Genomic DNA, 22,380 nt, shown 5'->3' with positions numbered 1-22,380 from the left:
TTCTTCAGCAGCACCATTGTACATTACACGCACCATACTTAGAAGTCTTTCAAGTATTAATACTCTGTCTCTTCATTTAGCCAAGGACTTAAATTCAAGCCAAATCACAAGTGGTGTAGCTCACCAACACACCCGATTCCACATGTATGTGTCTGCTCCTAATCACATGAGTATGACACGTTTTTTTCCTCTTCTGTCAAGAAGGAATCCACAGTCCCAACAGATGTTATATGTGTGTGGGAGTCAGACTAACCTGATACACATGACACGCACATGAGCACAGTTTCTTCACACCTCTAGATGTCAGCTGCTGTCAATACACCCGCATGTTATTCTCTTTTACTGTGAGAGAGAAATCCACAGCTATCAATTCTTACAGGACTACTGCTTTCTCTGGATAACTTTTTTATCACTCATAACATCTTTGGCATTTTAAGTAGATTTGAAAGTCTTCATACTTGCACTGTAACATACAGTAATCTTTTGATGTAAGCAAATCTACATCGGTCTCATGGAAGATTAATAAGTTGCTTATGAAAATTCTTGATTTGCTACTTAGATTTAAGCAAAGCAAATTTATTTCCTCATGGCATTCATTGTCCAGCTTCATCAAATCATGAGACCGTTAAGACTGCTGCAGGTCATAAGACCCAAATAGAGCAGGACACTGCTGCGCTCTCTCTTCTCTGCAACAGATTACATACCAGCCAACTGCATACCTCTGTAAAGAGTGTGTACACTCATTTGTTTTAGCCTCTTAAGGATGTTTTTCTAGTATAAACACTGACCTTGTCAGGGCCAGTAGACCTCAAGGGGACCAAAGCCTAATGAGGCTAAATGTCATGCCTGAGATCCTGGTTAAGGTTTGGGCTATGATGTGAATTGTGGTGAGGTTAGGGTTAGGAATGAATCGGTCATGGTTAAAGTTAGGGATAAGGTTTTGGTTACGTTGTCCACAATGAATGGAAGTCAATGCAGTGTCCTAACAAAGATAGCTGTGCAGATTCATGTGTGTGTGTTTGAGGAAATGATTTCAAAGAGCCTGGATGCTTAGAGAGTGGGTGTAAACTCTGAGCTGCGTTCATCCCTGTAGGATCCCTGTTGAGTTTTGTCTCCATCCAGCCCACATTATTCCCCTGAACTTGCTTTCTTTCCTTTACACGGTGTTAAGTCAGCAAAACGCTGGCACAGTTTCCCATCACTGTTCTGTTTGTACTGCCAAATACTTTTACCCGCTGGCCTCAGTTTTTTCTTTCTCCTGTCTTCATTCTTTTTCTCTACCCACATGCTCACCTTTCTTCTGCTCCTGGTTCTTTCACAGACTTAACAATGTCTCAGACTATCTAGGATTTCCAGAGAAAGTTGTGAGATTTGAGTGAAAATGGCACCAGTATCATTTTTTTTGTATAATTGTTTCATAGTGACAGAGATGTTGCATATTTTTACTGCTTCTTAAGTGTGAGTGATAAAGCAATGTGTTTTTCCATACCGTGTGGTGTAACAAATATAATAAGAAGACGAAGACCAACAATGCATCAGTCTGTCTCTCAGTATTTGTTACACTGACAAGCAACCCTAAACCCATTCATTGTGATTTTTTAACAAATTGTTCAAAATGGCTTACAAACATCTACTTGTTGTATATATTTCTATACTTTTGATGGTTGGAGATCTGTTGCACAGAGGAAGTGTATCAGGCTCAATTGATTGTTGGTTTTGCTTGTTGACAATACTAAAAATCTAGATTTATAATTTTACGTGTTAAGGTACAAAAAAACATTTCAGCAAGTTGCTTTTCACAAATTGTCCAAGTGATTTGTGTTAACAGTTTGCAGTTTTAAGTTAATGGTGCATTGTACCACCTGCAGGGTTGGAGTGTTTAATGATCCTTCCTATTGTTGTGTCTGTGTTTTGTTATTTGCAACCCCACCTTGTTGCCTTGTGTATTCCCCGTTGTGACAGCTCGCCAGAAAACTGTGCTTGGTCATGTTGGATGTCCTGCAACGTTAAGACATAAAGCATTATTCCGTGTGCTCGTGGCCTGAGTCAGTATGCATGCCCAGCAATAAAGTGACAGGGGTGACAGGCTGTTAGATTTGCTGAGAAGAAAGATAGCCAGAGAAGGGGAGAGATGACAAAGAGAAAGGGACTCTTGTGGGAAAACGCTGAGCCGCTGAAAGGTCATCACGCTGAGCGTTGGGTCCGGTGTGTCTGACAATGTGTCACAGTGGCTAAAACCAAGAAAATGTCAACAGCCAGCTCCCTTTGCTGTCATGACTTTAATTAAGGAGGGCCAGTTAGCACCAGTCAGGTCTCAAACTCAAATTAAGACACTAGCTGAATCCCAAATACAGCAGTTGGCACTCACATGCATGCAGCTATGCACCAACACATTTGCATTTATGTTTTTTAGTGTGCTCTTGAAATTTTGGAGAAAGTACACTTAGGTTTACTTTTTTATCACTTGGATAGTATTTATTTGTTCATGTCACTAAACAAAACTTAATCACATAAATACAAACTGGATTCAGAGTCGTTTCATGTGTTGTTACCACGGAAGTTCAGAGAAAGCAAGTGATGAAACACAGGCGATGGAGTTGTTTCATTAGTTAGTTTAAATTCACGTCAATGTTCAAGGAGAGATGAATTAGAAGAGAGGAAGGATGTTCTGCATTCCTCCCTTTACTAATTCACATGGCTGAACAGACACACACACACACACACACACACACACACACACACACACACACACACACAGCCCATCCCTTCTGTGCAATTCTTTCATTTTCTGAGAGCAGGAACTTTCCGAACAGTAAACAAAGTTCAGCTGAGTGGCCTGAACGTGTTAGAATTAAATGTTGACATAGATGGGACACATGCCTTCTTGAAGTCTCCCAGCATATCTTTTTTGACAGATATGAAATCCTGAGACATGCCATCCCCGAGTCCCTGATACTACTGCAGTGGGACCTGTGTGTATACCACTGTGCGATGCAAGAATGAGTAACAGAACAAAAGTAGGGGAGATACAAAAATGAACATCAACTGAGAGATAGTGTCATGAAAATGATTCTCAACTTCCACTAATAACAACATGCATGTGTGTGTTTGTGTGCTTCCTTGTATTCACAGACACAAATGTTCCACAATGACATGACCTCTGTAATTCACTCCCTGGAAGATTCCTCATAAATAACTAAACACCATGCAAAATGCTACACCTTGGGGAGATTCTCTATCCGGCCTTCATTGCCACTGTGGGCTAATAATAACCCCCCCCTCTGGTTCTCTGCAAAACAATCTGCACTGTCTAAGTTTAAACCATGCAGTTGTAGTTGTAAGTCCATAGTTGTAGCGTCCTTCAGCAAAGTCTGCATATGGCACAATTGTGTGGACATGTGCATGCATGTGTATCACGGCTGTTTGACTTCAACGTTTATCCTTTGACGTGTACATACAGTCCTCGACGCCTCATGCTATTGTAAAACCGACATATTGTTGCCTCTGGTGCTGCACCTGTTCTGCATAGCAACAGAGAGACCTAAATAAATATTGGTGTATTACCTCGTTAGCCCCATTGCATTCCATTTCACACATTCACACACTCCCCCATTTTGCCTTCTTTTTTACCCAAAAGTGGTTTCTGGGAAATTCAGCAAAGGGATCCAGGATGACTGAAAATTAAAGGACTGTGAATATGACCACCGCATGTTTTATTTAGCTCCAGGTCGGTTGCTGTTCTCCTGGGCTTGTGTGGCTTTTCGATGGTAGCTGACGTTCTATTGATCCACTCTAGCATATGGATCTTCAGAGGAAAGGCAGCCTCTTTCTGCATGGCTTTGAATTTCTCTGCCTGTAGCCTGTATAACCTGATACTAGTAATATTATATAAAATCAAAGGACTTGTTTTGTTTTTGTAATCTCTGTTCTCATGCAGTATGAGAAAACCTTACAGCTGCTACTTTTAACTTTGATGCCAATGCCAAATTAAGTAGGAGGACATTCTGGTTCTCAAGAGGGTTTTTCTGTTTTATATTCCTATTTCATGTTTTTCTTGGTTTGCAACATTGATCATGTAATGATGCAATAGCTTTATGTCAATTTTAATATAATTTCTACTTTATTTCTGAGCAATCAGGTTTCTTACCATTGGGCGTGAAAGCCCTAAATACTTAGCAGCTAAGACTTCCCATAAGTCTTGGCTGCTGTTGCTAGATGACTTAAAATCTATAATTATCTAAACTAATATTTTGTGTTGAAATGCACCTTGGGAGCTGTAGCTAACAAATATTTTATTACCCAGCGTTTGTTGCGACTGTTTGACTGAGTACGTTTTCTACCAATCCAAGATTTAGAAATGCTCCAAAGTCACGTGAATCACATAACAATGTTAGTGGGAAAAACAACAGGGCTTTCACTCCTGGAACCTAAGGCATTCAAAGTAGCTCTTCCAAGTAGGCAACTCAATTATGGATGGACTAGAAGGCCTGTTACCAGTACCAGTGTAAGGTTTTATTCTTGTGGCTAAGTGAGTGCGTTCAGTTTTTACTGTTGCATCCCTGTTTACAGGCTACATACCAAGTTTCAAGTGCAAGTGCAGTATTTTGTCTTTATTATGTAAGGTGTGACAGTACTGACAGAGTCAAAACACATCTCTGTTCTTCATGTATGGAAATAAGTACACTTCTGAACAAGACCGGATTACCAGGGTTTAAAGGCAAATTGGCTGACACAAATTTCCCCTTGCTTTGAATGAAAAAATCCCACAGAGAGCCTTCTCCTCCATTCTCTGTCTCTCTGAAATAAGCTCTGATCCAGTCATGCAGCATCACCCCCAGTACCGTGGCCCTAGGTCTCCGGGGCCCAGGTAAGAGGCTAGTGGCGGCAAATGCACTCTAAGCCGTATTAACCCTGCCGGCTGCCCGTGTGGCCCAAAGCGATAACGGCAATAACAAGAAAACACAGGCACTGGTGGACGGAAATCAGTCTCGCTCATGTTTCTGAACATTTCGACTAAATCCTCTCACCAACTAAAACGCAAACCCATACACACTGCTGTAGCTTAGGTAACACATCTGATGATATGTTTCTGTCCAACAATGAGTATTTTTCTGTCCATGCAGGTGACAACGGTGGACAGATTCCAGGGTCAGCAGAATGACTACATCATCCTCTCACTGGTTCGCACCAAAGCCGTGGGACACCTGAGGTAATTACTTCGATGCATGCCAAGCAGAAAAACGTAACCAAAAATAGACACCATCAGCAGCTACTCTTCTGCAAACATACTTGTGTACTGAGATCTTCACATAACAAACACATCCTCCAGGAAAGTGCCCCATGCTTAAATGTAGGCACGTAACTCTCCTGAGACTGCTGCTCTCAGGAGGCGTTCTCTCTTTTGTGATGTGTAACTACTGAATGCAGTTTGCTAAAAGACTAGAAACAATAACACTCTTCCCTGTCTTGAACTATGTATGAGCTAAATTTGAGGCAGGGACTCTAAATGGGGCCTCAGGACAGGATCATGTCTGTGGAACTAACTCCACCTTTTGTCCTGGGTAAGAGAAGCTATTGTGCTCTGATGATTGGGTTGAGAATATCAAACAAAGAGCTCCGTTCTGAACCAAGTCAAACCATATAAGAGCGATTAAGATACATGATTATTAACCAAACTGCAGCAGAATTTTTTTTATGTCTTTCTCTCCACACCCCATAGCTCTCTGCTTAACTGTACTCCCCTGCTGGTCTCTCTTCACAGTCTTCAACTCGCTTTCCTTATCTTTCCGCTCCCTCGTCTCCTCTCTGCCGCCTCCTTCCTCATTTCCCTGAATTGACTTGTAGTCAAATGGCCTTTCACTCCTCAGCTGCCATGAGATCCCAATGACTCTTCACACTTAAATCGCTGCATGTTTTAATACCAGACAATTGAGGTCGAACTGCTCCACAGCTCTTCAAGCTCGGCTCGCTGGCCTCTGGCTGTGATGTACAGTAGCTGCGGTTGGAATTGCACAGCTCACAGCTGTACCGCCAGCGCCTTCATCTGTCCTCACATTGGACAGTCTGCAAATTGGAACCCCAGTGTGAATAATAACTCATTCCTTTTGTAGCTAGATTCACACACACACACATACACACACACACACCCGACCTGTGAACATGGTCAGTTTTAGCTGGCAGAGAAAAACATTTAAAAACTAGATGAAGCAATAACTTGGTGTTCGCTGGGAATGAAAAGTGCAGTGGGCCCCAGAAAGTGGTCATTTATCTTTCCAGCAGCGCCTGCTCTCTTCTCAGCATCATTCACTTGATCTTGTCTTACACTGGATATTAAACCCTGCCTTTTGCACATCCAAAGACATCCTTTTAACAATTTGCAGTTATTCAATGATGGGGGATAGGACAGTACTTTAGTTTCTATTCACTTTGATGGGGATTTTTACCCAGGACAGGCCCTGTGAGGGATCTTCAGTGTCCCCAGGCTCCTATATGAACACACACTTATCTGTTTAGGTTTGAACAGTCGTGGTTACAAGAGAGAGAATATGTTAAATAGATGCTGTCTTCTTCCTGAAAAGGGTTTTTACTGAAAGCTCTTTCGTCTTGTGTATGTACAAGCTGAAAAAAGAGCAGAATTTTGAAACTAAATTAAAGATTTTGTTTAGTCACATCAGCTCTATGTTCACACCTCACACACTGTTTTTTTTTAATGGTTCACTTTATGAAACAGCACATTTGTATGGCTTCTGTCCAACACTGTCTGTCTCTGTGTATTGCATGCAACTTTAATACACCCCCAGACTTTTGTCCCCAATTTTTTAAGTCTTCAGCACCAACAAACTGAGCCTCCAGTGACACTGAAGGCAATTTATTAGACTTAATGCTTCTGTCTTTCAAACAAAGGTAGGCCTGCCCAAGACCTGTACATTGATCTTTATGTGTAAAACCAGTACACTTCCCCTTAGATACCAGAGAGACTGAAATACCTAAAGAATGTCTTTTAATCCCATTTTTCATATCTATGCTCTATCTTAATGTTCATTCATATCTTGGTTTCCTTGAATCGTCTGAATGGGCGGTTGAGTGGTTCAAAGAGCAGTGATTCATGGGAAATTCTTGTGCTTTCCATTGTGTTTTTCACCTTCTGGGATGACGGTGGCATACCACTGACTTTTACCTCCTCCTCCTGCATCTCTCCTCATGGCAATCTGTTGCCGTGACAACCACAGGGGACACAGCTGACCATATGATGAGCTGACCCCTTGCTTTGACAGGAGAGGCATTCCTGCTGATACACACAGGCACGCTCACATGTAGGAGCACACACTGTGACAAGGAAGCACAGATCCAGACACGCTCTGACATGTACACACACTCGCATGTGGGAACAAACACAGACACAAATGGTACTCGTCCACTTTGCCCTGCCATGTCACAGCACAGCCCAGGTGGGCGTTTCTCACTTGTGCCATGTCCACAGGCTATCATGCTTCATGATTGGTTCATCTCCACTAGAGCTGCGTGCTCATTGGTTCTAGGCTGTTGTAGTTTGTCTCTGTGGAAATGTTGTGCTTTGAAGTTTGCTTTTCCACCATGCAGTGTCTGTCGCTCCAAATGTGCAGCAGCTCTCACACAAATCTGTAGGATGTACACGTTAACTCTGCACAACAGTTTCCATAAGCCGTTTTTTTTTCTCTCTTCTCCATATTCATGGAAGTCATCATCCACAGTGCAAGAATTAATCCTCTTAATCTCATGAAGTGCAAGGGTGGACTTTTTTGGCTGCATGTCAGTGTTCACTGTATGTGTTAATGTTAGTGTATTTCTATAAGCGTGTGTCGAATCAAACCACATCAAACCTACGACTGTTTTCAACATCACCGGAGCTGCTCGGGTAAACCAAAGACTCACTCCCCCTCAATGCTCTTCTATTTTCAATGCTCTGCGGCCCTGCTTTTCTCTCAGTGTAGATTTATAGGCAATCTAAATGGTCATGTTTTGCACAGCTCCATTAGATGGGCCATACCAACACCTAAAACACACAATACGAAGATGTATTACGTACTAAAACATTGACAGGTACCTTCTTTGTCATCGGTTCTCTTAGTGAATACTGTTTGTCTCTCTTCCTGAATGTCTATTGTTTGCAACTTTAAAGGCTCATTTATGCTCAACGTTAGATATGTATATGGCAGTGGTCGTCTTTTGACATGGAGGAATCAGACGAGCAGAGCAGTACCATTGGAAATCATGGGGGGTAGTCTAACAAAAATTTAAAGCGGGACAATATGAAGAAACCTTTTTTTTTTTTTTTAAACTACTCACTGAGGTTTCATCATTTGAAAACGACGTATCTATTTTCTTGAGCAAAGCTCTTTAACTTGTGTTTATAGATGTTCAGTGGCATTCCTCTACAGTGGGGCAGATAAACAACCACTTTGGATTTTACAACGAGTCAAGCAGGTCGACTCCTCTGTCTCTAATCTCTTAATTCTACTAGTTGGCAAGAAACACTTACCTATCTGCCCCTCTCCTGCACCCTTCCACCTCTCCCTCTCTTTGGCTGCTGTTGATCCCTGCCCTTTGCCTCCCTTTTCTTTATCGCTGCTTATCTCACACTAAACCTCTCTCCTCCTACACTACCGCGCCTTTTCCTTTCTTAACAGTCTTCACTTGATTCCTGTTAATTCAGTTTTTGTTTTCTTCCCCCTACACATTTCTTCTCCTCTTACAATTTCACACGTTCCTCCCCCACCTCTGCCACTTCTCTTTGAAATTTCTCCCCTCCTCCTGTCAAACCAATTTTCAACTTTTTTTTTCCCACAGGGATGTGAGGCGTCTGGTGGTTGCCATGTCAAGAGCCAGACTGGGTCTGTACATCTTTGCACGGGTGTCCCTGTTCCAAAACTGCTTCGAGCTGACTCCTGCCTTCAACCAGCTCACTGCCAGACCTCTGCAGCTGCACATCAGACCGCACGAGTACTACAGCCAGGAACAGCCTGTACGTAAATACACATGCATGCACGCGCTAGTTTGTTGAAGGAAAATAATCTTATCAAATTAATTTCTCCAGGTTTGTAGATAAGAACCAAGCTTACTTCTACACCAGGGGCCATTTCCATAAAACTGTTGCCCTCTACAGCATCTCACTACACTACTACTGCTGCCACAGACCCATGACTCCATCTAATCCTGCCTCTATATTCTGAATGGCATCCTCATTCCTCTTGGTCCTCTCTGGTCCCAAGTCTTACTGCAGCTTTACCCATAGGCCCTGGTCTGTTAACAGCATTCTGCACGGGCCATCTGCAGGCATGGGAAACACAGGCCCAGCTATAATTAAACCCCAAAGGTCAGAAAGCAAAACCACTCTCCCAAATCCCGCCAGGGCCACTATAAGACGACTGTTGTCTGGTCACTGTGTCTCGCTGACTGGCGTGTGTGGCAACAGGGGTGTCTAAAATACCCCACAGCCTGTGACACTTCCTCTGACTCTGGAGTGTTCATTCCCAGAGGGGACAGCTGTTTTGGGCACACACATGTGGCCCCTGCTTAGCCCGTCTATCCGGAGTCAGTAAACCCCTGCTGCTTAACACGCAGATGCAAATCAAAAGTCAGATTTCGTCTGGTAACACTAGACCAGGACTGTCACATGCTACTTAGCCATGCCGATTCAGAGGCAGTTATACAAATAAAGGACAACGCTGCTGCTTAATGCTCCATATGGACATGTACGTGTTTACAGCACTATTAGAGAGAAGAGGACAGACGGTAAAACATGATGCTTAATCACACTCAATCACTGAGGAGCACATTCACGCAGTGATGTCTTCACTGGCAGTTTCACAGCAATAAAATCACACACAGTTAACTTTTACAGTACTGGAGCCATCAGCGCATTCAAATTGACATGATGCCCAAAGGGCCTCTGTGAGCTTCACCCCTGTATCTAGGAGGTAACAGCCCAGTCGATTGAATATTCTGCTCACTTACCTCCCCAGTTTAGGCTGCAGGACTCCGTCTGCATACTGATATGATCAAATTACAAACTCTGCCTCCTCAAATCCTTTTGATAGTGTGTGTGAGCAGTGATAGCTGGAGGCAGCAAGTGAGACATTTGTTTTCAGATAACAAGCAGGTTGCAGCAAGCGAGTAAATTCTAATGTCTCCAGAACATTTTGCCTCAGACCAGTAGTTTACCAGGTGGTGCAACTGCTAACAATTAGGAACAACTGCTAACGATACGGATATAATTCTTCATTATCGTTCTTTTTACAAAACATCATGGATTCAGCACAATCGGTTTCTCACTGATCTTGTTTTTCTTTCTTCCCCTCAGAGAGATGCTTCTGGACAGCCAGACCAAATTGTCAAGAACATGCCGGAGATGGCCAACCTGGTGTATAACACGTACATGCACATGATCCAGACCTCGCAGAAATACAGACAGGTAAAACAAATTGTTCTTTATAAGAATGAAGAGTGTGAATTATTTCAAAACCTTCATGCATGCCTCATGATAGTTTTACTGCCAAGAGACACCTGAGACTAGTTAAAACACACTTACATTGTATTTAACCTCCTCTACTAGTCTCGTTACATTAAGAGTAGAAGTACCTTTAAAACCACTCACTCTTCTCCCTGGTCGCCAGTTTTTCAACCATTACACTTTAATGCAGCAGAGTAAATGGGTCAGTTGTGAGAGAACAGTTGGAGAATTACCAGACCATCAGCAGAGCATAACAAGTGTGTTTCAGTGTGTAGCTTGAATGACTTTAAACGGTATATATGGTGTCACATTATTGTCTTTTGTGTTCACTTAAAGAGGATTAAAGCAGGATCGAGGGAGGCAGGCAAAATAAAAAGACTATCAAGGGAGAGAGAGCCATTTGGCTTTGATGGTATCTCAAGTACATTAACCTCATATCCCTGCGAAGGCTGACACAATAGCATGTTTTCACTTATTGATTGTCGTAGCCAAAAGAATTAACGATAACAATATTATTACAATATTTAGAAAGAGACTCAGTTTCATCTTTACATTTTATCCAATTTTCAGACAAATGAAGAAGATGATCCGCAGTGTTATAGACAGTATTCCTATTAATGTATTTAGATATTATTATTAGTAGTAGTAACATGTAATTATACCTTTTCATGCTAAAGTTTCACATCTGCATCGCCTGCATACAACATTTACCACCCAACACACACACACACACACCACTCAGACTTTTGTGTGTCGGTCCCCCGCTGATACAGAAACGGGGAAGAGGAGATCATAAGCAGACAGAACACATGGCTTCCTTAGTCAGCTCGCTTTTTATTTTTTCATGGTTGTAAAAGACAAAACTTTTGGTCCTAACAAGAGAGAGAGAGAGAGAGAGAGAGAGAGGGAGAGCGCTGCAAGAAAAACAGCTGGTTCTGCTTCTCCAGCGCCTCCGCCACTCTCACAGTGAAGAGAGAAATGCTCAGCACATAGAAGTCATGATTATAAATGATAAATATAATATGTACCATGTTGGACTGTGAACCACATCACAACAAAAACAAATGGAAAAATAAGAGGTGCTTGATTGGTATTATATGTGTATTATTGACACAATATCAATAATTAAGTTTTGTTATCATCAATAGGATATTTTTTGATACTCCTCATCCCAGAGCACAAGTAGATTTGATATTTTGTTCTACCAAATGAAAAATCTTAATAGAAATGCCCTAATTTCACATTTTGAATATTTTTCTTTCCCTCCAGCAGCAGCAGATGATGGCTCTGCCTCCACAACAAACCAAGACGGACGCTGTGGTCGAGGAAGCTGCAGTTGTAAGCACCGTGGAGCCGCGGGACGAAACCCCCATGGAGTCGCAGGAAGAAACTCCCATGGAGCCGCAGGAAGAAACCCCCATGGAGCAGGAAACCCCAGAAGGAAAAGACAGCTCAGAGCCAAAAACTGAGGACACGAGCAAGAAGGACGAGATTGAAGATACAGAGAGCCATGCAAAGATGCCAGAGCATCCTGGAAGAGACAGCGACAGCGACGGAGAGGACAGCGGGGAGGAGCAGGAGCAGTAGAGAGTCTTCAGATGGACTACTGTCTAATAGTTGGCCTCAGTTATTTGGGGGACCAGGGACTGTCCCTTAAGAAAAGATTAGTGTGGAGTCAGTGATTCTGAATTTTTAGATCCTGATGATAATGTTTCATTTTCTACAACATTTGATTTTGTTACTATAAGTACTTTGTATTAAAAAAACGAAACCCTTCATTGTCTGCCATGTTTTAGTGTCCGTGCACCCACTAGAGGATATAATGCTCTTAAAGAGACTCTTATCTATAGATCTCTCCCACACGCACATGCTGGCAGACAGTGTCAAAATCTCTGTCATGATACTTCTATCCATTCATCTGTTTCCCTGCTCTGCTTTAAGCACAACTCAAAGCTGATTGTCTCGGCCTATACCAGCTACACAAGCTGCGACTAAGCTGCAATTGTAGGTCAGTCGCTTCACCCGGGGGCTAGTGTGCATGCTGGGGGATTTCGCTTTGCCCTCTGGATGTACACAGTCACTCAACCAGCGAGCCTCAAATCCTCTGTCATTCATAACTTTGCATGGACTGGTGGCAGCAAAACGCTCAGCGCAGAATCAGCTGGATCAAATTTGAGAAAAATAAACCATTCGAAAGCCAAGTTCCAACCAGGATGGGATGAAGTTATTTAAATATAAATCCACCTTAGAAAAATGGAGAGGTTAAAACAGTCCACAGCCCTGCAGCGAAAAACACAGACTGGAAATTCATTCATTATCATGCACCAGGGGTTGATTGTTACATCATACCTCAGGCGAGCTGAGCGAACAGGTCAGCTGCACAGCTGCTCTCGCCCGGGCCGGTCTACAGACCTGATGGAGAAGCATGTGTTGATGGATACGCAGAGACACATTTTCTGCCTTCAGTCGAGTATGGAGTCGTGTAATCTCTTTTTATTTTTTATCTTCTGAGAGCACGGCTCACGCGAGTGTTTTGGAGTAGTAGGCTCTGTTTCTGTTGGCTGAGGAAAGGATTAGAATGAGAGAGGTTAGATAAGGGGAGATAATCTCTGTCAGCTGAGGCTGCAAGTATGAATTACTCACAAAAGGTTTGGCAGAGATCCCACAAGACTGTGACCGATGTAACTGCATCACCTGACGCTTAAAAATGTCGTAATTTTTACTCTACCACAATAAATGTATAAATGCCTCAATAACACAAACGCAGATGTTTTTCCAACCATATGTTTGTCTCTAACAACCCGTGACACCCGGCAGACTTTTCCTCGAGTCACATGAATGTTTGCATTGTGTAATATCCTCCCCTCTGTTTAAAAACCTCCCAGTCACTAACTTTGAGTTTTGTTCCTCCGCTGGGCTCTTGGTAATTCAGCTGCCAGTTGGAGCTTGTGGCAAATTAGAGCTAACTGGTGGGAAGTGGCCAGTGCTCACACACACACAGCATCTGTAGAAAGTCTCACACAGGATCTTGGACACTGGGAAATAAAAGCTACAAACGAGAAGGAGCCCGGGAGCCGTCTCACTCTAGAGCCTTTTCTCTCTGCTGAAGGTGAACATGTCTTTTATACTCACACGACAGGTATTCATTAGGTTAATAGCTACTTTGCAAAGTGCTCACTTTTAACCTGTGCATTGGGTGGATGTCTCAGGGACTAACAGCATGCAGGATAACTAACTAAAGTATCTGAGCAAAGATTAAACGTTACTGTTTTCTGTGTGCTGACTACTTACCACGTAAAAATGACTTGTGCTGCAGATACCAGAGCTTTTTTTTTGTATTTCAAGCTGTCTAAAAAAATGTCTAAAAAATAAATTCTGGTTCTCAGTCATTAGAAGGAGCAACAGGAAGAATGTTGCGTGTGTAGACAAAAAGCAGAAGTCAAGAGTCCAGGCTTTATGCTTGTGTGATGTTATTCTGCTCTTAAAATAATTGTGGTTTAGTGCCTGACATGTTTTTTTTTAAGGGCGTTTCCCAAAAGCATGGGATCGACCGAGGTGCACACTCGTGTTGGATGTGTAATATATTGTCCAATCCTACGTGACAGTTGTGTCACAACAGGAAATTAAACTACACATCGTCACAACAGTGCAGAGCCTGCAGGGGAGCAAGGATGTGACCATTGTGTCTTAACAGGCTCGGTGAATCTGTGTGACAGAGCACAACACGTTTACACTCCTGAAAACCATCAGCTGCACAATCTACAACTTCCAGGCTGAGCCTCAGGGCCGATTTTTCTGCAGGATTTTAACTAACTTAATATTGCATTTCTTAGAAATCTAAAATTTCCCCTGCAGCAGAAGTCTCCACATACTCTGTTTGCCACTATACTTTGCATAAATCATCAGGTAGTGAGGATTCACACATTGCATAGATTCCAATTAGCAGCTTTTCATGGCGGATAATACAACAGGTTTTTTTTTTAACTGCTCAAAATAGCAGCATGTCATCCTTCCGGCCGCTGTTCGTTATCAGCGTCGACAGATGAAGTAATGCTCATTACTATGCATGATCTCTGCTGATCTGCTATTAGTGGGTGACTAAGGTGCCACCGCCGGTCTTCAACACCGTGTAAGTGGGCGGCCTGGTGGTTATTGCTTGAGGTTGCCAGCTTATCATGCTTTGTCAAGGCCACTGTCTATAATCCTGACAAGTACATGCAGATCATCAACAGGGCGCATTTCAATCTGATAATCTCTCATCATCGCTGAGGAGGCACGGCCGCTCGCAGGAACACTCTCGTGCAGTTGTAGTCACTGACACGCTGTCATCCATGATCAAGCGTGTTCCTTTGCCAGATTCCCTCTCAAACTCCAACTCAGTTTTCAGTATTAACTGTGTAAGAGCTGGATTATATGGACAAAACTTATATCAAGATAAAAATGTTCATATCAGTCAATCTCAAGAGGTATTAGGGCAAATATTTCTTTAAGTTTAAAGTCGGATTTTTGCCCCTGAGTGAAGGTTGTGGTTTCAACCTCGTCTTTATAAGCAGAGAATGACAAACACTTGATAAACAGCTAAATATCGACCTACAAATTCCTCAAAGTCTGTATAATAATAATAAAATAATAATATTCACTACTAATGAAACCTTGATTAAAAAGGTGACCAGCACTTTGTAGCTGTCTTCTTCTACGTCCTCTGATAAACTGACCCACCCCACCAGATAATTTGACTATTTCTCATATTGGAGTCACGGGTGCTGATCTCCGTCATTACAACAACATTCATGAATCACTTCCTCTTTGGCAAGATGTCTTCAAAGTAAAAGAGCAACATTAGTTTTTTTAGTTTTTTTATTCTACTGCTATAATCAGAGCTTTGAAAAGCAATGACTATAACAGCTCACTAATGACGAGGAATATTTCTGAAGTATTTTTATATTCTTCTTCTTCTTCTTCTTTGTATTCAGCCCTAAGCCGAAAGTCTACTTTACTCAAGAGATAACGCTCACCATGAGTTAAATCCTCCAACTGTTCACTTCCTCTTTTTCTCCCAGTCTAGGATGGCCACTTGTGGGTCATGTTTCTGGTGCATTGTCTGGCTTGTGGTTCTGCTGTGCATCGGCTGGCCCCTCAGCATCGCCCTGGGCGGTCTCTATGGCCTCATTAGCCCGCTCACCACCTGCCTCGGCCTGGACCGCTTCTCCGACCTGCTCCTGGAGGGGGTAAACGTGGGCCGAACCTGTGCCAATAACATGAGGCACAGCAAGCCTTTGTGCTGAGACCTGTCCTGAGTGACCTGGAAGGAGACGACACGAGGGTCAAAGGGGAGAACGGTGCTTTTCTTCAGAGAAAATCTTTCACTTCAGGGGAGAACTGTTGATATTTTTTTTGCTGAGACATCTGCGCTCAGTACAGTGAGAAATTTAAAAGGCATTTATGTAACAACAAGGTTGATTCTGATTCTGATTCTGAACAAGGTCTGAAAGATGGATTCCCCTTGTTCAGTTAACATGTAATTAACCGTGGATTTCAAATTTGTATGGGTTTGTCAGGAAGGAAATAGGCTTTGTGTTCATCGTCTGTGTTTGCTGTGTCATTCATGATGACCCTGCACGGAGACGATAAGAATGAAAATGGGGCAATTCAACAACAGAAATGCTTAGACTTGTAAATGAACTGTATGGAAACTTATAATGCGATTAAACCTGCTTTGAACTCGCCCTCTGTGTTTGTTGACTGATTTATTGTATCCAGTGTTAGGTGGGAAATCCATGTCGGGAAATTCTGAGGTGAAAATAAATAGAGAAAGAGATATAGAGTTATAGAAATGGAAGGAAGTCAAGTTTTATTTGATCATTGTGTTTGCTCACTTTTTGCTCAGGGTCACAGGAGGTTGGAGCTTATCCCAACATGAGTCAGACGGAGAGGCAGGAAGACGGTTTCAAAATAAAATGAAGAAAGAGCTAAAAGTTGTTAAAATCATGTGTTGGCGAAGTAAAGTTATCTAACTTCCACATGGTTATATCATCTTTTGTTAATGTGAAATTATACAATAGTTTCCAGTTCTGGTAAACTTCACGTCTGTAGTTGCTATTGATTCCACTTTTTTTGTTTTTAATTATTTATTATTTCTTTGTTTTAAGTTATTAGAACATCGTTAGCATCATTTTACTTGATGAACAAATACCCAGAGATGTTCAGACAACAAGCTCAGAACTAAACTGACCAAAGTGGAATAGACAGACTCAGAAAAGTGGTTTTATCAGCAGTCAGCAAAAGATTTGACAGCTCACAGAAAACAAGAGTTATAGTAAAGTAATAACTCAGCGGCTGAAAGTTTGAGAGTTAACTCCAGCAGGCAGATTGCAAATAAAACACAGATTGTCAGCATCTTGCAAAAAGTGCAAATCCTCGAATTGTTGTCTGAAGTGTCCGACCCAGAGACACTGGTTTTCCACTCATTGTTTCAAATGATAACGGTCTGTGAAGTCGTTTGAGTAAAGTCGACAACTGGCCACGGGCTGAAAAAGTAAACTTGTCATGAAACTTTTGGTTTAAAGTTCAAGGTTGACGCCTCTTTTTCCACCCAGATAGACCGGGTCCTTTGAAATCAAACATCTTATGTAGAGATTGAAAAGTTTTGACAAAAAAGTATGAGCCAGTGGTTCAAAGTAGTGGATGGTTGCCCTGAAGTTTTGACGTTATGGGTTCATGCCTGAGTAAGTTATTGAATTTTCAAAGACAACACCCAGAGGAAAGGGTGAAAGAAAGAGCTTTGGATAAGGAGAACTGGCTGTGAGGGCTACTGAGGATAATTCATCTGAGACATGTGGGGTTTGGGGTAATGTGCCTTTTGTGCTTTTAGGGGTATTTTAAGTACCACTTTTACATTAACACTGTTGTAAATGCATAAAGTCAAGAGTTCATTGCACAGCGGACGGTCGTTCGAATGCCAAAAGCACTCCATCCACGTACAAGATGAGCTAACTCAAATAAATGACACTGTGTACTCGGATAGAAATGCTCTGAAATGTGTGTTTAAATCTCCAAGTCCTAATAAATCTACTCAACAGAGATGATGGATGAATGGAAGGAGAGGGTGTCAAGTAAAAAAACAATAACTCAGCTGTTATATACAATCTACAGCTTATATATAAATAATCAGCTCAAACATGAAAAACATGACAAATTCATTGTCACAGTTTTTTTATTTTGTAGTTTTTGAAAGTTGCCAATTTAGTAAAAGGGGATTAAAGGACTGTGATGATACATAAAAACAATGCTTGAAGTTATGAAGGTTAATTGCTCAATACTGTTTGATTTATTTCTTGTGCTGTAAATGAAATTAGTTGTTTTTTTCAGAGTTCATTTAATGTGTAAAGCTTAATTTCAATCACTTTCATCCAAAAAAAAGTATTTAAGGAAAAACTAGATTGTTTTGAGCTCTCATGACAAACTGAGGTAGGCCTGCCCAAACATTTTATCGAAACATCCATGTTTTTATCTGTAATTTACTGACCTTAAGTCAACTTTTACTATTGATGATCTTGTTTCTTCTGTTATTTGTCTGCTTCTTTGTTAATGTGCAGTAACTGGTTTAGTGTCAAGGAAAATAATCTTTAAGTGGAGTGGTGTCAGAGGTGAAGTGGAACAATCCCCTTTGTTCACACCGACCAGCAGCGACTGTCATGACTCAGCACTTAACAGATGTGATGTACGTCACACGAATGCTGGTTTGAGCCATTAAGAAACTGAGCATTTACATTTTCTGCCACTACATTTCAGGAGGAAATATTCAGAGGATTCTTCATACAGCTCATCCAATGAAATTTACTCTTCATTCTCAGCATTTTCATCTGTAATTTACATTTTATTTTATTTTCAAATTGTGTTTAGTCAGAATATTTCAACAGATTCTTGTTTCAAAACAGATGTTCATTTGCAGGATGTTTGGAATATTCAGATTGTACTGGGAAATAAGATTTCTAGGATTCTGTTATATTAAACTGCACATTACTTTGTGGTATTTCAGATTTCGTTTTGAACATTTGAGAATGTCGAGGACTGAATAAGTTCACATGCGTCCTTTGGCTGAAAAGTCTGAATCTGAAGCCCCAGAAACTGTAAAAACATGAAACGTGGTGGTTACGGCTAAAAAAGAAATCCCAGGGGGTTAAAGTAGGTCATAGGGAGACGCAATACAGCAGCAACTGTCAAGACCTATTGGTTTACAAGTGAACTACTTAATGGGGGCAAAAAGTACAAATACTTTCAGCAATACTTTATTGATCCCTGAGGGAAAATTCTCTTTCGAGTCAGATTCAGCAGCCACCCTTTGGTGAACATATTGGAATTACTGATGTGTTTTTGCCGCAGATATTTTATTAATTAATTTGAATATATGCAGAAAGCAAAAGCCTGTAACTGGGGTTCGTCAGTACAAGGTGCTCGGGAGCTTTCCTATCAGCTGTGAGTGACACTGTGCATTTTCAGCAACCACCAAAATAGCTCAGGATTGAGGACTTAGGGAGCCCTGCAAAGACTTAACAGAATACTTATGCTGAGCAGCCTACCTAGAAATCTGGGTAGCTGTCTATTTTCTAGCTTATTCAAATTTGATTCATGAATATTTTATTCTCAATCCAAAGCATTTTTTTTCCCCCCCTCACTGACTGATGCACAAACCGACAAGAACCTCACTTACTCTTTTTAATGCAGATATTAATCTCACACAAATTCCTTTTTGAAGGAAACCAGGCGGACAGTGCCCAAATGTGTAATTCAACTTTTCTGATCATATGAGACCTCGTTAGATTCTTTTTCTTTTTTGTCTGCTCCCAAACATCCTGAGGACAGAAGACAGAATCCCCTGATTTTAATTCAACTATCTCCGTTTTTTCCCTCAGCAGGCTAAAGGCCTTGAAGCCGACAGAGCTGAGAGGCTAAAAAAGAGAGAGACAGCGGAAGAGAGAGGAAAAGCTGGTGATGTTTTTCAGCGGGGTCGGAAACTTGTTATGGAAAAAGCCTGCTCCTACTGGCTGCAAGCAAACCTGGGAGGATCAGACAGTGAGAAACAGAGGGGGAAAAAGATTAGGCCTCCCCACTCAATTAACCACATACTGCTCTGTAATTTCACCCTCATACGCACATGCATGCACACACATACACACAAGGTGAAGCGGAAACACTGGTAAATGGCTTTGTGAGGAAATCTCGGTCTGCCAGGCGTCAAAGTGAGACACTTCTTCAGTCGAGAGGAAGAGCTTTTCCAGGCGTCCACTTTCCTAATGAGGATATCTAATGAGGAAGCTTGTTTTCGTTGAGGTTCATTGGGTTGGAAGTTGGACAGTTTAGTTTCAGTCACTGTTCGATGAGGTAAATGTTGGGTTTCGAGGACACTGAGGTCACGTCCTCTGGGTTTTAACAACATGGTAGCGAGATTAATTCAAGAAATTTAATTGAGCTTTTACAAGCTGGTTTCAGTGTGTTTAGACTCAATATACTTAACTATCATATGAAGGACTGGGATTGTGTTTCGGTATTTGGGCCTATATGATACTGTACTTTGAGATTTTGAACTTTTTTTGGGAAATAACAATTCATTCATTGTTCATCAGAATAAAACTAATAAAATGTGAAGTGTGATGATTTATATTGCCTACCTGATTGAAGAAAGACTAACCAAGCCTCAGATATCACAGTTATACTACTTTATACTTTAAAAAAACGTTTTATGACATAATATTCTACATTTCAATTTTTTTTATGACGTATTTCAGTCAAAATGACAAAGAAACCCCCAAAAATCTCAGAACTCATTCCTTTATAGGCTTTGATTAAATGTTGAATCAGTATTTAGAATAAAAACGACAACTGCATGACAAGATAAACAAGATAAAGTTTGTAAAAAGTGTATTTAATAAGATGAACATCAGAGATTGCAGTTATCTTTCAATAAATTATAAATTCAAACTCTCTGCATTTTGACTGTATATAAATGAGAAGGGTGCTGGATACTTATAATGGGTATTTTTTACCACTTAAAAATATTTTCCACACCACAAAACTGATAAAATTATGAATTAAGTCATTAAATGTTAACTTCTCCTTTTGATAACCACTCTGGTATGAATTCATAATATATCGGATACATTTCCTTTCCATCTTTGATGATTTGCTGTGTTTAGAATATTCATGCTGTTGCAGTTTGTTTTGATTACTTTCATCATGTTGCATTTGGATGAAAAACACAAACTTTTACTTTTTGACCTGCGCAGCTTCATGGATCTGTAACTCTCGTTCCCCGTCAGAGTCCGAACTTGTTTTCTGAGCGTAAAAAACAACGCACACACATTTTAACTGTGCATTCTGGGAAAGTGAGAGTTACAGCGTGTCAGTAATAATGAATGAGCATATGTTTGTAGAATAACTGCAGCCTGAGAGATGGTGATCCAAGCTCCGTGTTCCTCTCAGGTAGAAGTAGAAGACTTTAACATAAGCACCTTGTCACTCAGTATTCAGAGCATGGGCCAGAAAGAGAACACCCAATTGTCACTGAGCAATACGTTTCATGTCTTCTCTCTGTGACCTTTAAATGGCCTCGGACATTCAACACTGATAAATGCGCCATGTTGGAAAGAACAAAGTGCTTTCAGACCATTTGTATTGAGCAAGCTTTTGATGAACAGCTCAAATGCTACGATCCAGCACAGAGACATTTCTCTATATGTGCACATTATTGATTTAGGCACAAAACCTTGCCTGCATCAGGCAAATGACTTCCCCTCAGGGTTCTTTAAAGGGCTTCTACTCTGTTTATGATGTGGAATTCCCATAGAAAATCAATATGTTTTTTGTTCTGGACAGTTTTGTCCTTATTATCTCATCTCGGCTGCTGAGTAATGAGGCCGATCTCCTGAGGGATCGTGAGCAGGAGGAGAATGATCGTGCCACAACGATTTAATCTCAGTAGCAACAGCTACAGTGAAAGTCACACTGCAGGACTTTGAGCAGACTCCAAGTGTCTCTGTATCTAATCCGGGCTCTGGCTCGAGTTCTGGGAGTAAGTGAAACATCTATTTTACAGTTAAACAATATTATCATGTACATCCTGAACCCTTCGTCTGACAGTGATGGTTCCTGAGCACACTGTGAAAAAAGGATCCACGCTGAAATTAAGAATTTGACACTTCGGCACAATCTCCTTTCCCTACTTGATATTTCTGCTCTCCCCTGACAGACTTCACTAAACTCTGGTCGTGAAACGTTGGCATTATTTGAATACTGGGGCAAGCGGATGTTTAAAGCAGACCACAGCCATTCATTACGTAAGACCAAAACAAAGAGTCACACAGTGAAGGGTTATGGCTCGGGGTCGGTGACAGCAGCATATGATTCATGGCTCGCTGTGCCCTTTTGTCTTGTCCTCCTTGTGGTGGGACCATCCACTGCTCTTAGCCAATGTTATTTTCCAGCCTTTAGAGCTCGCTCTCTGTTTCCAGCAAACAGGCAATGTCATTTCCCATGTCTACTTCTTCCCTCAGTGCAGGAGTAAAGAAAGAATATGGCACATGTCACAACAAGAGATGTTCCTTTTGCTTCATCGTTTGGATGTCGGCAACAATAAATTACGTTAACATTGCTTTTGATTTATCTGTAAAGGTTTCTTACACGAAGGAATACATTACCTAGACTTTACATAAAAAGATAATCATTAATCCAGTGGCTGGTGTTTGAGGTATGAGTATGTGTTTGGATGGAGGACAAGAAATATGCCAAGAAGAATTATATCACTGCACCAGATAACCTTTGATAATATACTTGGGTCAAAGTATTAAAGTTTCCTCCGAAGGCACCGGAAATAGTGTTAGTCTGTTATGTATGAA

General features: G+C 41.3%; 1 protein-coding gene and 2 long non-coding RNA genes across 4 annotated transcripts in view; 2 read left to right on the top strand and 1 right to left on the bottom strand.

The window, feature by feature from the left end:
* The window catches only part of aqr (aquarius intron-binding spliceosomal factor), a 46,000-nt gene extending 33,735 nt beyond the window's left edge, over window positions 1-12,265 (top strand). Inside the window, exons 33-36 of one of the 2 annotated variants that reach the window (XM_020098050.2) lie at window positions 5,124-5,209; window positions 8,827-9,001; window positions 10,340-10,450; window positions 11,762-12,265. In XM_020098050.2, coding sequence (XP_019953609.2) covers window positions 5,124-5,209; window positions 8,827-9,001; window positions 10,340-10,450; window positions 11,762-12,076 — 687 coding nt within the window. In that variant the 3' untranslated portion in view covers window positions 12,077-12,265. Of the gene's footprint in view, window positions 1-5,123; window positions 5,210-8,826; window positions 9,002-10,339; window positions 10,451-11,758 lie in introns of both variants that reach the window. The other variant, XM_020098049.2, reaches the window with a different exon arrangement.
* On the bottom strand, window positions 767-13,324 carry LOC138412463 (uncharacterized). The gene is made up of 3 exons (XR_011244834.1): window positions 13,133-13,324; window positions 12,839-13,050; window positions 767-1,998 (listed from the first exon to the last, which is right to left on the bottom strand). It is a non-coding gene; the product is annotated as an uncharacterized lncRNA (long non-coding RNA).
* A 14-nt stretch (window positions 13,325-13,338) lies between these two features.
* LOC109636391 (uncharacterized) lies at window positions 13,339-16,215 on the top strand. The gene is made up of 2 exons (XR_002203192.2): window positions 13,339-13,598; window positions 15,550-16,215. It is a non-coding gene; the product is annotated as an uncharacterized lncRNA (long non-coding RNA).
* Window positions 16,216-22,380: the final 6,165 nt, after the last annotated feature.

This window comes from Paralichthys olivaceus, chromosome 12, assembly GCF_024713975.1.
Source record: "Paralichthys olivaceus isolate ysfri-2021 chromosome 12, ASM2471397v2, whole genome shotgun sequence".
NCBI lineage: Eukaryota > Metazoa > Chordata > Actinopteri > Pleuronectiformes > Paralichthyidae > Paralichthys > Paralichthys olivaceus.
This window is presented reverse-complemented; position numbering and strand designations above follow the sequence as displayed.